Source organism: Pocillopora verrucosa, chromosome 12 (assembly GCF_036669915.1).
Source record: "Pocillopora verrucosa isolate sample1 chromosome 12, ASM3666991v2, whole genome shotgun sequence".
NCBI lineage: Eukaryota > Metazoa > Cnidaria > Anthozoa > Scleractinia > Pocilloporidae > Pocillopora > Pocillopora verrucosa.
The window spans coordinates 17906587-17919334 of record NC_089323.1 but is presented as its reverse complement, the minus strand read 5'-3'; the positions used below and the strand labels follow the sequence as shown (position 1 = coordinate 17919334).

Genomic DNA, 12748 nt, shown 5'->3' with positions numbered 1-12748 from the left:
GTTCACTCCCACCTGAAAGAAAAACAACTAAATGATCATTACTTTATTCTTATAAATGTACATGTTAGGTTTCTGACAAAATCATGGCATATGGCTTAAGAAGAAAACAGAAAGGACTATGTGGATCAAGGATTGAGTATTTTGGGAGCACAGGGAGCAACAGTTCTCAGAGCTTAAGATATTTTTCAAGAATTTGTTGCAAAATGATAGTGTGACAACAAAGGTATACTGAGTGAGGTCAACTACAAGAGGATTTTAATAAAGGGGTAAGTTTCTAAAGGAACTGTGGTGCTGCCTCATAGGGAGAGTATAACAGGGTAATTAAGTATCATCAACTGAGTTGATAATGTAAAATCGCCACCATGCCATGAAGAGTTTTAAAGCTGATGTTTCAAGCATTAGCCCCTCGCTCTGACGAAGGGCTAGCACTTGAAACATCAGCTTTAAACGTCAGTGGCCATTCTTAGATTATCAACTTAATTGATCCTACTAAATTACCCTACAAGGATTTTCCTGTTTTAAGAATCATTCACTCAAAAAAAATTGGCATAGAGCTCTGACTCTGTTATTTGCATCCTTCATATTTTTTTTTTAAATTCTAAGTCAATCTAAAAAAAGACACCAATCATGTTCCCCATGCTTGTTCAACTTTCAACAAAACCTGCTCTATGTCTTGAGTAAAATAACTACAGAAAGACTTTCCCATGTAAATGCTCTTTACCAAGTACATATTTCAAAACTCTGCAACACTGTTCCTAATCTTGTGGGTAAGATTATTACATAACTATTAAGGTTACCTTTCCTGAGTATTTACTACATTCAAATTATAAAAAAAAAAGACTGCCAAGTCACTCAGGTCATTGCTGACATCTGTACAATTAACTCCACAAGTTTACAGTTCCTACCCGGCTTATGCAGTTTTGCACCAGAGTGCATAGTGCCTAGCTTACTGTTAACCTTTAACCATCATTAAAAACCTTTCACTGAAAATTAAATCCTTTCTTGAGCTATTTCTGCCACTCATGCATCCCTGTCATCATGCTCCTGTTTAAAGGAGCACAATAAGCCATCTATGAAGAGGCAGTTGCCTACCTTCCTGTTGAACAGCTACAGTGGTCAAGGATTCATTTTCTTCAGATGCTGCCAATGGTTGCCGAGTAACAGGATCAACTACAAGTATGCACAAAAAGAATAACACATTATAAATTTCAAATGAGGTACATGTATATGTAGTTTATGACTGTATACTTACAGGTTTGAGAAACTGAAGCATGGCACATCCAAATTATACAAAAATATCTGATCCTTATCTACTTTTAGGTAATAATTATTTAATAGTAAGTTGAGGAGGAAACTGTATTTCCCCCATCATAAAAGTATATGTACATGTACATATACATGATGAGTATAACAAAAACTTCTCAACCCTGATTTTGGTGAACAAATTGGATTACAAAATTAAAATACATACAATACGAATTATATATGTTTAAATAAAATAGGGTGCAATGAATTTTTAAACTGCCCCTATTTTATTTAAAGATATATAATTTGAATTGTATTGTATGTATTTTAATTTTGTAATCCAATTTGTTCACTGAAAAGCCCCAGATGGGGATGTGCTCAATAAACATATGTATGTATTTGTAATGACTATTCATATTTCCAACAGCTTTTACATGCAGATAATAAATGTAAGTAATCACACAAACAAGAGCACTTCTAAGGAAATGAACTGAAGTACACATGAACACCCTGCTGTTGTAGCTACATTAATTGCATTAAGATAGAAAAAAAAAACTATCCAACAGAAGATATATGTAACATAGCTCTCACCAGATACAAGATTCACCATTTTCTCAACAAGACTTTCACACTGTCTCTGCCAGCTGTACTTTGCTGCATACTCTTTTCGAAGAAGAGTAGCTTCTTCAAGTCGCACCATCCTTTTTTTCTGACGGATGACACTGATGGCTTTGGCCCATTTTTTAGGATCCTCTGAATGAATTACACATAGGGAACCACCAGGAACTTCCTCCAATGCCACTCCAAGTCCAGAGTTACCACTTACAAGGACAGGCAGGCCAGCGGATAGGGCTTCCAGCCCAGTCAAACCAAATCCTTCAGTTCTTGAAGGCATGATTGCCAGATCAGCTTCACAGAATAAATTGGCTAGCTGTTCTTGATCTTCTTTGAAGCAGCGAACAGTTAGTTGAGAACGAGGAATGCCATACTTACGCAACTTATGTGCCACTTTTTTCTCTTTTCCTTTTGGTGCGCCAACAAACTTTAGCTGGTATGACTTGTCTTCCAATTGAGCAATTGCTTTCATTGCGATATCATATCCTTTCAGCTTAAAAACTTCATGGTCACCACACCCAAAAACTAGAACACAAAAGTTCCTCCTTTCTTTTAAGGCCTGTTCAACCTTACAAAACTCAGTAAAAATACTTGGAGTGAGGTTGAATACATGCTGATCTTTCTTGCAGAAGCGAAGGTAGCCAGAGTAGGCATCTGCCAGCTTTGGTCCAATTGCAACCACCTCATCAGCTAACTCACAAAGTTGTACTTCTACACGATGTTTCTTTTCACCTCTGAAAATGGCTTCTTCATAACTTTTGAACATTCCAAGTTCTTCTGGAGCTGTGTGAACAACCTGGATCCACTTGCAAGGTTGATGCTTTTGAATGTGTGGTATCTGTCGACCCAGATGTACTCCATGCCCTATGATACAGTGCGGATGATGGCCATTAGGTAAAGAAACCAACCAATCAATTGGCTGATCATAACCAGGCAATTCTTGGGCTTCAATCAGCTGAACATTATGGCTACTGGCAGCTCTCCTGTCCTCATCACTACATCTTGGAAGATAAACACTGACATCAACATTAGGATGTTTTGCTAACTGAATTGCCAGCTCCCTGTTAATAGTTGACAAGCCTCCTTTAGATGACCTCCACTCACTACCTAACAGAGTAACTCTTATTGCTTCACTTTCCATCAAACTTGGGCTTTCCTGTGATATAGAGGCTACACCAAGAAAGGATGATTCCTAAAATAAAGTTTTATAAGTGTGAATAAAGACAAATCACAAGCAATGAAGGACACTATGCAATAACATTTTAGATTCAACAGGGTTGTTAAAAGACCAGACTATTTAGCTCTGGTGTCTTTGTGAAATGTGATCAAAGACAGAAAATAAATATTTTTGAACATGTTTCTAACATCAATGTCTGGCAAAAAACAGGTCACTCAAATGTTCCCAAAAACACTAGACTGGCTAGTGGGGGTAGTGGGCAGGGGAAGGGTAAGAAGACACCAGCCTGAAGAGGCTGTTCAAAGGTTTGAAGGTTTCCCTGTCAAAATTTCTTTCATTGAACCAACACCTGAAGACCCAAAAATAATATCAGGCTTTTCCCAAAAACAGCAACATGGCTAGCAGATCCTTTCCAGAAATCAGTGTAGAAATTGCTTCTCTTTGTTCCAATTTGAAAGTGCCAGACTTATCAAATTTTGAAAGACACCTTCAAAAGCAGAATCAAAACTAAAAACTTCATCATTACAGAATTTGCCATCTTTCGCATTTTCTTGCAAGAGCAATTTAATGTTCAAATGACACAATTGGCTTGTGATTGATAGCTAGAGCTTAACCGCACCAAGCAAGAACTCTATTCTTGGGCAAATGGAGATAACCAAACCAACAATGACCTCAGGTAGGTGTAATCTTCATCCCCCCCCCCTTTCTTTCTATTCCAAACTTTCTGCTGCCATTAAAATCAAAGATGGTGGCCTTCATTTTTGTTAAACGTTTAACTCCCAAAAGTGATTAACTTGTAACTTCACCCTATAATATCCACACATCATCCTGCAAACAGGTTTTGAGAAAACTCCAACTTATCAGGTAGAAGTTTTTATCTTGAGCCAACACTAAATTTTCATAACTGATTTACAAGGAAATGTGTAGCAGCTTGAAGGGAGAATTAACAATCAGATCTTGGGAGTTTAAGTGCTAAGATAATACTGAGCACTCGCTCACCAAAATTACACTGCCTTAGTTCAGATATTTACTAATGACAACCCTGATTCAAAATAATAATAATAGTCATTTAGGGTTGTGTTACTTTTAACCAGACCATAATGTTGGATTTAGAAAATTCCAATTGTTTGGATTATGTTCCTGGCCCTGAAAAAAAAATCTGAAAAAGATTGATCTGTACAGCAAATGGCCAAGAAACAATGTTCTGATTACAAGGAAAAAAAACAAAATGACAGGTTTTTATAAATTTAGGTCTCCCTTTTGGATGAGTTACACAAGTTTCATCAGACTCTTCCCACACAAATGGTGCTCACTTAAACACCAATGCTTTTCTTACCAAATTTTAGGGATAATTTATCATTGAAGGTGTGTGTCAAAAGGGGCTTTGCAAGCTTGATTCTTTTTGAAGTCACCACTAAGCAAGCTAAAATCCTAAAATGAAGAAAGACGTTTTCTTCCCTTAGCTCATGAGCTTAGGACAAAAGAAATATTTTAAGTTCCCATGAAGAGACAAAGCTCAGACCTTCTGATTCTATATTCTGATCATCTACCACAGAACCACAAAGGCTCTATGGTAGGCTGGAACACTTTTTGGTTCATAAATGACATGCGTCCTGTATATTGTCAGCATCAGCACCATGTTATTGTGTAAAATTGTTTATCTCACTTAAACTTCAGACCATAAAAAGTAACGGATGGAAATACTACTGACAACTTTCTCTGTGACTCCAAAACACAGATCACTAAATTGGCCAGTTGTGCTTCAGATTTAGATGTCCACATTTTTCTAATTTGCAGGTTGCAGGTTGCAAGTTGCAGATTTGAATTTGTTGAGCTTTAAGGCGCTCATAATAGCTGTAAATCATTCACTGTGAATAAACAAACTACAAAATCCTTAGAGCACTTTCAAATTTCTGGTTCATGTCTTATGAACATGAGTGCTTGGAAAATGCAGGTTTTTATCTATTTATAGCACTGATTTTCAATGTCCTTTGATGATGGTATAATTTAATCATTTTGCATCAGGCCAATTTTTGTATAATGGTGGACTTCAGAAATGTGTTCATCATCATCAAAAAAAAAATTAACTCTTGGTACTGATCTTTTGTGTAGTTTTTATTTTTCCACTATTACTGTAAATAAAGAAGAACTCCCAAGAGAGCTGTCTCATATCTGTTGACACACTACTTTGGTGATCTAACATTACGTCAGATAGTAAGCTTTTATTCTCACTCTTGCCAAAGACAAGCAAAATATTTATCCTTCCTTTTTAATCCTCAACTCCCAAAATTGGACTGTTAATTCTCCCCTCTGGTTACTAAACATTTCTTTTGTAAATAAGTTACAAGAATTTGGCTTCAGATCAAGGTTACAACTTCTACCTGATAAATATGAGTATTCTGATCACCTGTTTGCTGGGTAATGTACAGATATCATTAGGAAGAAGTTTCATGTTCATCACTTCTGGGAGTTAAAGGGTTAATTGACTGAGAATTAGTGCCCTAAATTAATTTAACTTCAGAGAAGGTAACAGAAAATAATGCATGTAAGTGCAAGTTAGGCACTCTTGCAATACACCTCAGTACAATATGTAACAAAAGCAACTTGAGAACTTGCTTTGGCAGCTAATTGTGGTGCTTGTTGCCAAATACAATGCAGGAATATTGAAATATAACACATCTAAGGGACAAGTTGGTAGAACTCAGTGCAATCACTTACAGCATGACCTAGTCCCTTTGATAAAGTACTTGTTCAATCATCTGCCTTTCACGCATGCTTACCTCTTGTAGTCTAGACATCACAGGAAGCCTTCGCAGTACCTTTAATTTTGAGCCCTCAAACTAAGACACAACCATACTCTGCTAAAAAAAGCAAACGAAAATGTTTCAAAATACATGTAAGAGATCGTCTTAATAGCATACATTGAGTGTACGTGTGAAATGCAAGTACTACATACTACACACTATTGTAAAACAAATCTGTTTCCCCAATGGAAATGTATTGTTTTTGTCATTGTTTTCTCTATTCAAGAACTGAATGCATAATGTAGTATGGGGCTGTGCGGAAATTTTACCGAAGGTATTCATGGTTATTACGTCAAAGTTTTGTTGTAGCTCTGGAGTTCGAAGACTAATCCATCGACCTTATTCAGGATCTACCAACAAATATAATGCAAAACAGAAGCAAACTATGCGGAGTATCAAACTGTAGCTACTACGGGTAAATGATTCTCGAATTCCTTCCTTCCTTTATGATCGTCGAATTCCTCTCTAATTCAAGGCGTATTTCAAAATCAATCGGCATCACGAAAAAACTGATTACGATTTATGTTGCTACCTTTGATTAAGACATCAGAAACGTATAATAATCAGTGTCGTAACTACATCATAACTTCATTTCAGTAGGCACGCTACATTCCGCAATACAGCTTACCTTCGATTCGAAAAGATGAAAAGGACGTTCCGGTCACAAGTGGAACAACCGTTATGGACATAAGGAGACTACAAAATGGTTGTACCTGAAAAACACTTTTTATCCCATTTTTGAGCAGAAATTTGACATAAGACAAAGAAGTCGAGCACTACGTAGTGGGTGGATTTGAAATATGAGAGCAATGCAATTTGGGTGGGGTGCTCCCCTATTTCCAAATATGGAAGTTGTAAATGAGTTAAATGCAGTTTCGAGAATAGGCTAAGTGTAGCCGTACCCTTCCCCCGCGGGGAATTTCGGCGGATATTTTTAAATTAATAAAACACTATTATTCGTCGACTTTTTTCTATTTACTTTGAAGTAATTTAATGTTATATTTTGAAAACCCATGCTTGTCGGATTTATAGTCAGAATGATAAAATTCTTTGAGTTTCCTTATCTCCGTTACCAGATGTTGCTATGGTAATTCTGTTACGCTACACCTGTGATAGCAATTCACTGACACTAAAGTTCTGCATACAGGCGCACAAATCCTCGGCTGCGACCAAATTACTTTCCAGGAGACATCAGATTTTATTATTTCAGCCTTGCAATTTGTTCATAATGAATGTAAAGGACGAGTTTCGGCATAATCATGAGCACAGACAATTTGACCACGGAGATTCCATCGTCGTCTCGAACGCCTTTGGGTTCTGTAACCATGGAAGACAGCAGCCATGGTTTCAATGGAAGTAGGTCTGTCATGACCAAAGACAACCTTAAATTACTTGATTTAAGCACTGCTGACAACTTTTGTGAAAATCGAGGAAGGGAAAGTGAGTATGCGGCATCTTTGGCCGACGAGTGTGAAGAAAGCTTGGAACAGACAAGAGGCATGGTACGGGCTCGAACAAACCATGTTCGCAAGCAAACAGTAAACAATTCTATGAAGAAGAAACCTCAAAGGAAACGCCGTGTAACGGCCAATTTAGCTGCAACAAAGTACGAAGTCGGTAAGTCAAAACTACAATTTAGTTTGGGTTCAGTGATACATGTACGTGGTGATACTTCCAAGAGGAAGATTGATAACATTTGTTCTTCGTGTACGTGGAAGATCACCTAAGTTACAAGTGTAAGATATGTTTGTGCAGTTGTATCGCATCGATACACATATATTTTGAGGTTTAAAGTACAACCAATAGATAACTTTATTTTCGTGCTTCGTTTCGCTCTCGTTAATTATTGGAACTAACAACGGTAACGTTGATCTTTTGATGCAAAATAATCGTCACCATTGTTTCTTTGAATCTGTGGTTTAAAGTTGTCGGCATGGTTTCAAAAGAGCTTAATTACTTCTTTGTCCTTAGACTGTGATGCGCGCTCAAGAAGTATTTTTGAGGCGTTCTCTAGTCAACTTCGTCGCTTAAATTGATCAGACGCACATTTCTTCCACCAAGACCAATACAAAATTTTTAACGCTTAAAAATATTCAGCGTTATGTTGCCAATTATGCATGTTTACATTGTAGTCACGCGTCCACAGACTTAATGTTGATAATTAACACCATCCACTGGACCGTTGAAGACTCAACTTAGTTATAACTAAGGCAATAAAAATAAGCTTGCAGACACAAACTAGCCTGAAGGATCACAAACTTATCGGCTTCATTTGATTTGGATCTGTATGCACATGCATTTAAAAAAATTCATTTCTTATTTGTTAAAATAAATGTATTCTTTTCTTCACATGTTTGTGAACATGTACGTGTATGTGTTAATGTAATCTCTCTTAATGGAGCCCTCTCCCTCCAACCCCAGGTCTTGAAAGCTCTTCTCAGTAAAGTTCCCTCCACGAGAAGGATAATATTACAACAGCAAAATCACTTAAAGAGCACTTTTCCAATCAGTGTAATCACAACCAAAGTAATCCCAATAGCTAGTCATGAAAAAAGAACATATCACTTAGGACCACCAAGAACTGACAACACGACAAGAAGATGGTGACTAAAGCCCAACAAAATGCAGTTGATTTATATCCTATTCACACTAGTAAAACATGTTAAGTTAAACAAGAGGTTTATAATCAAATAAAAATCAGATACAGAGAACTGAAAAACTTAATTTTCTATGGGATCCATCTAATCACCAACTTTTAATTTCAATGCACTAAATTTTAAGTTAACTAACATCTGTTTAAGCAGCTTCTATGAAGAAAAGAATTTAAACTCTTTTTTAAAAAAAACACCCATGAAAAAGCTTTTAAGCATTATTGGAATGACATTTAATGGGATATTAGTTGGGACTGAATTAGTTTTTCTTCTGATTGGGGGAGAGGATGATGCAAATTTTCTGAAAAAAGTATTTGAGTGAATCAAAAGCAAAGTGAGATCATAACTCATATGAATATGGATTCAGCTTCTGATACTTTTCAAGGAATTACTGTATATCTGAAATTTGGAATTATCTCATAACAATGTTTTTTCATTATAAAAATTATCCCTTGCAGTTAGAAAAGTTTGTCTTCAATGTGGAATGTATATTGCAAGGGATGATGACTCAAACAGGTGAGTTAACAGTGATAGGAAAACTTTATACATGTAAATAATATTATTTTTCTTCAAAGTAACCTGATGGAGGATGTAGTGTTACATGTACAAATAAAATGTCAGTCACTGATTATTTTTTTACATCCATCTATCTTAAAAGCCATAGTTTTCAATCAATTTGATAAGTGTGACTTTTCTCTCTTCAACAATGACTTTCTTTACATGCAGTTTCCTCATTTGGAGTGATTCATCAGTGCCAGTTGAAAAAATCATAGAACTAAAATCATTTCAGGTATGATAAATTTTTGTTACTAATTAAGTTGTTTAAGCAGACCATATAAGATGTGATATTGTGGGAATCTAGACAAATCAGTGTACAGAATATCTTCATGCAAAGAAATGAACACTCACATAGCCTGTATCTTATATACATGTGCATGTTCACAAATTTATTCAATACTTCTTTTATAATAATGAATAATTTAATTCTTACTGTTTTGTCTCCTCTCTAAAGAAAATCAACCATTTTCCAAGTATGGGTGAGATTTGTAGGAAGGATAACCTAGCTTGGAATATGGCAAAGTGAGTGTTTAATCAGTTTGTTTTGGTGTCAAATTTTCATGTAATACTTACATAATGTATAACAATATTAAATACCTTTAAAACTTGTAGATTGAAATGGAAGTTAATTACTGGTGAATACACATGCTGTAATTATGATTTGCAATGTTTTAAATGTATTTTCTGTATCTCATGAGATCTCAATATTTATACATGTATTAAATTATCTCTCTTCCATTGAGAGCAAGTATGGATAGTTGATTAGAGGTGTATTATTATTTGTAGGAGAAGTTACTGGAAATTACAGCACATTATTCACTTTTTAATAAAAAAATTAAATAGCTTAGGCCATCAACATATGGTGGGGGAATTCTGCATAGTTTGCAGATAATTCTCTGACCTTAGGATAACGAAAGGAATGTCAAATGCTTTGTTTAATAGCAGACAGGAAAAGTTAATTTTTATTTTCAAAAATTGATTAAACCCCTCTTAAACAATTCTGAGCAATGGTATTTACATTTTTAAGTTTACAAGTATCATATTAATTAATTGCTTGCATTAATGCAATAATTATTGTATTTTAACATCTTATCTTGGAATTTCAGAATGCAAATTAAGAGCTCATGTAGAGGAATACAGTTTTGTTCTACAAACTTGGGTTCTCCTGCCAAGTATCCTTTATCAACTAATATCTATGGTCAGTGAGATTTATGCAGTTTGATGTTTTGTATAATTTAATACATGTAGCTGTGATGACTGCAAAATCAACATTGTACTGTTCACCTTGAGTTTAGAAGCAAGCATTGATAGAAATTTTGGAATCAATGCTCATGGTCCACCAGCTAACAGTAAACTGTATCTCCAGGAACTGTAGCCAGGGACTGTGTTTGATGTAGTACTGTGGTATGTTAAATAAATATTGAAAATTATAATAATGCAATGCTCAACCTCAAATGATAGAAATTACATTGGTTTCATATGATGTAACTGTAATAGTTAGTGGTAATAATTGCATAGTTTGATCCAAATATACATTCTTTACAGATCACAACTGTTACAGTATGTGTACTTGTATGTAGGTTGACTACAAGATGGTATAATTAAAAAGATAATAATAATAATAATAATAATAATAATAATAATAACAATTGGTAAGAGGGATCAAAAGAAAAGCACCATGATTTTTTTTTCGTCATATGACCACATCAGTGTAATTACTTTAAAGTGAAGTACTTTCCTTAGCTTGCTGCCCATTCTCACTGTATCAGATATGCTGCATTTCAAGGCTATTGTAGAGAACTGAAAAAAAGAAAGAAACACAAAACCTTCATTGTTAAACCAGCAAATGGAGCTATGGAAAATGGGTAAGTTTGAAAAAAATTTAAAATCTTGAATTTTACCATCGATCATTTTCAATATATTCATTATTAATTAAAATTAAAATTTTTTTGTTTTTTTCTTAAATTTCCAACACACCGTGCTTGTAAAATATCTGAAAAAGTACAGAGCTAGGTTGTTTAAAGCTAGTTAAGATATCACCCAGGGTTAGTGTGAAATCTGATTTGAGATCTGAAAGCTTTAAAAGAAAATTCAGTATTATAATAATTCTCTTTGCCTGAAATTTGATGATTGAATGCCCTGAAATGAATATGGAAAATTTTTAATATAATTGAATGAAGGAATAAAAAATACCAGATTAAAATTTAATCCTGGCTAGTTTTAATGAGCCTTGAAACAACTGGGCCCTGTGCTATAATATTATTAACATATACAATCTTGATCCAATTTGTTATTGCACAGTTGTTGATACTGTCCTGAAATATTTCAGTGAATCAGGGGTACTGGTGAAGCCTTCCATCACATGTACATGAATTTAAAGCTTCCTTCTGCTTTAATCTAAGTGAAAATTGAATATTTTTTAACAACTTATGATTATGTACATGCATGCATACTAACTAGTTTCTTTTGGTACCTTAATGATGAATCTGATGACTAATGCATGTAGTTCTGTCCTAATTTTAGGATATCTCTGGGGTGAAATGGAGATAGAATCCCATCTCATGAGCAGATTGTGGTCCAGGAATATCTTGACAAAGTAAGGACATTCACAAACATCACGTTTACTATTATGATAGTACAGTGAAACCTCTATTAAGTGGACACCCTCAGGACATTCCCAAGTGTCTGCTTAATAGAGGGTGTACCCTTGATAGGGGTTTGTAAAAATTGCGCAATGTTTGTTAATGATTAAAATTCAATGGTTGCCCTGTGATAAAGTTCCATGACGTTTAAAATTATTTTTAAGTCAAGTTCACTCAACTCTTGTTTTCTTAATTTGTTATCGCCTGAAATCATCTGAGTAAATATTTGGAGGAAAATTAATTTTTGGAACGAGAAAAGTTCAAATAATACAGCCATATCTACATTTTGGGAAGTATAAACCTTTGATTGGCTGCGTATGTACAAACAGCCGCCATTTTGCAGGTCACCATTTTGAGGTAAACCTTAAAAAATACATCTTTTTTGCTTCCTATAGCCCAATATGAAATAAACCCAAATTCTATGGAAGTTCATGTTATTTTATTTTATTTGAGGGTGGGGGGGGGGGGGGGGGCGGGGAGTTATGGGTATAGATCGAATCCTTACAAGGAATGGAACCCAGTCCTTCACATTTATGCTCCTATGCTTTACCACTGAGCTTCAGAGAACTAGATGTTGATCCAGAGCATTCCTCACCTAAATTTGTGACAAGCATCCCACACACAGTATCCCACATACAGTATCTGTATTTATTTGCGGGTGGGGGGCGACACTGACTCAAACGAAAAGCACTCTGGTATTGTGTGTTTTAACAAAACCAGGCGAATAGATACTGTACTTTGAAAATCTTACTGGTATAAATTATGATTTTTACCCTTTTTAGTACCCAGCGGATGCGTGACTCCTGGTTAGTATGTATTACAGATGTCAGTTATGGCCGCACCATGGCATACCAGTCAGGAGGACTGCGTGAGTAAACCAGATAGATGCTTTTGGTCGGATGGGTGGGATACACGAAGGCGCAATATGATGACAGCCATATGCTACTACAGCAAAGGTAGGAAAATTATCATCTAAGAGCCATCTCTATAAAGGAGAAAAATTAGATGGGCTTGAAACCTTCATCTTTAAGACTTGGTAAAATTTACCCTCCTATA

The 12748-nt window shown here is 35.4% G+C and overlaps 1 protein-coding gene across 1 annotated transcript in view; it reads left to right on the top strand.

The window, feature by feature from the left end:
- The first annotated feature begins 6857 nt into the window (after window positions 1–6857).
- The window catches only part of LOC136277512 (tubulin polyglutamylase TTLL7-like), a 6283-nt gene continuing 392 nt past the window's right edge, over window positions 6858–12748 (top strand). Inside the window, exons 1-8 of the mRNA XM_066159800.1 lie at window positions 6858–7458; window positions 8951–9008; window positions 9219–9282; window positions 9505–9572; window positions 10157–10222; window positions 10820–10915; window positions 11574–11646; window positions 12475–12648. Coding sequence (XP_066015897.1) covers window positions 7101–7458; window positions 8951–9008; window positions 9219–9282; window positions 9505–9572; window positions 10157–10222; window positions 10820–10915; window positions 11574–11589 — 726 coding nt within the window. The 5' untranslated portion in view covers window positions 6858–7100 and the 3' untranslated portion in view covers window positions 11590–11646; window positions 12475–12648. The remainder of the gene's footprint in view (window positions 7459–8950; window positions 9009–9218; window positions 9283–9504; window positions 9573–10156; window positions 10223–10819; window positions 10916–11573; window positions 11647–12474; window positions 12649–12748) is intronic.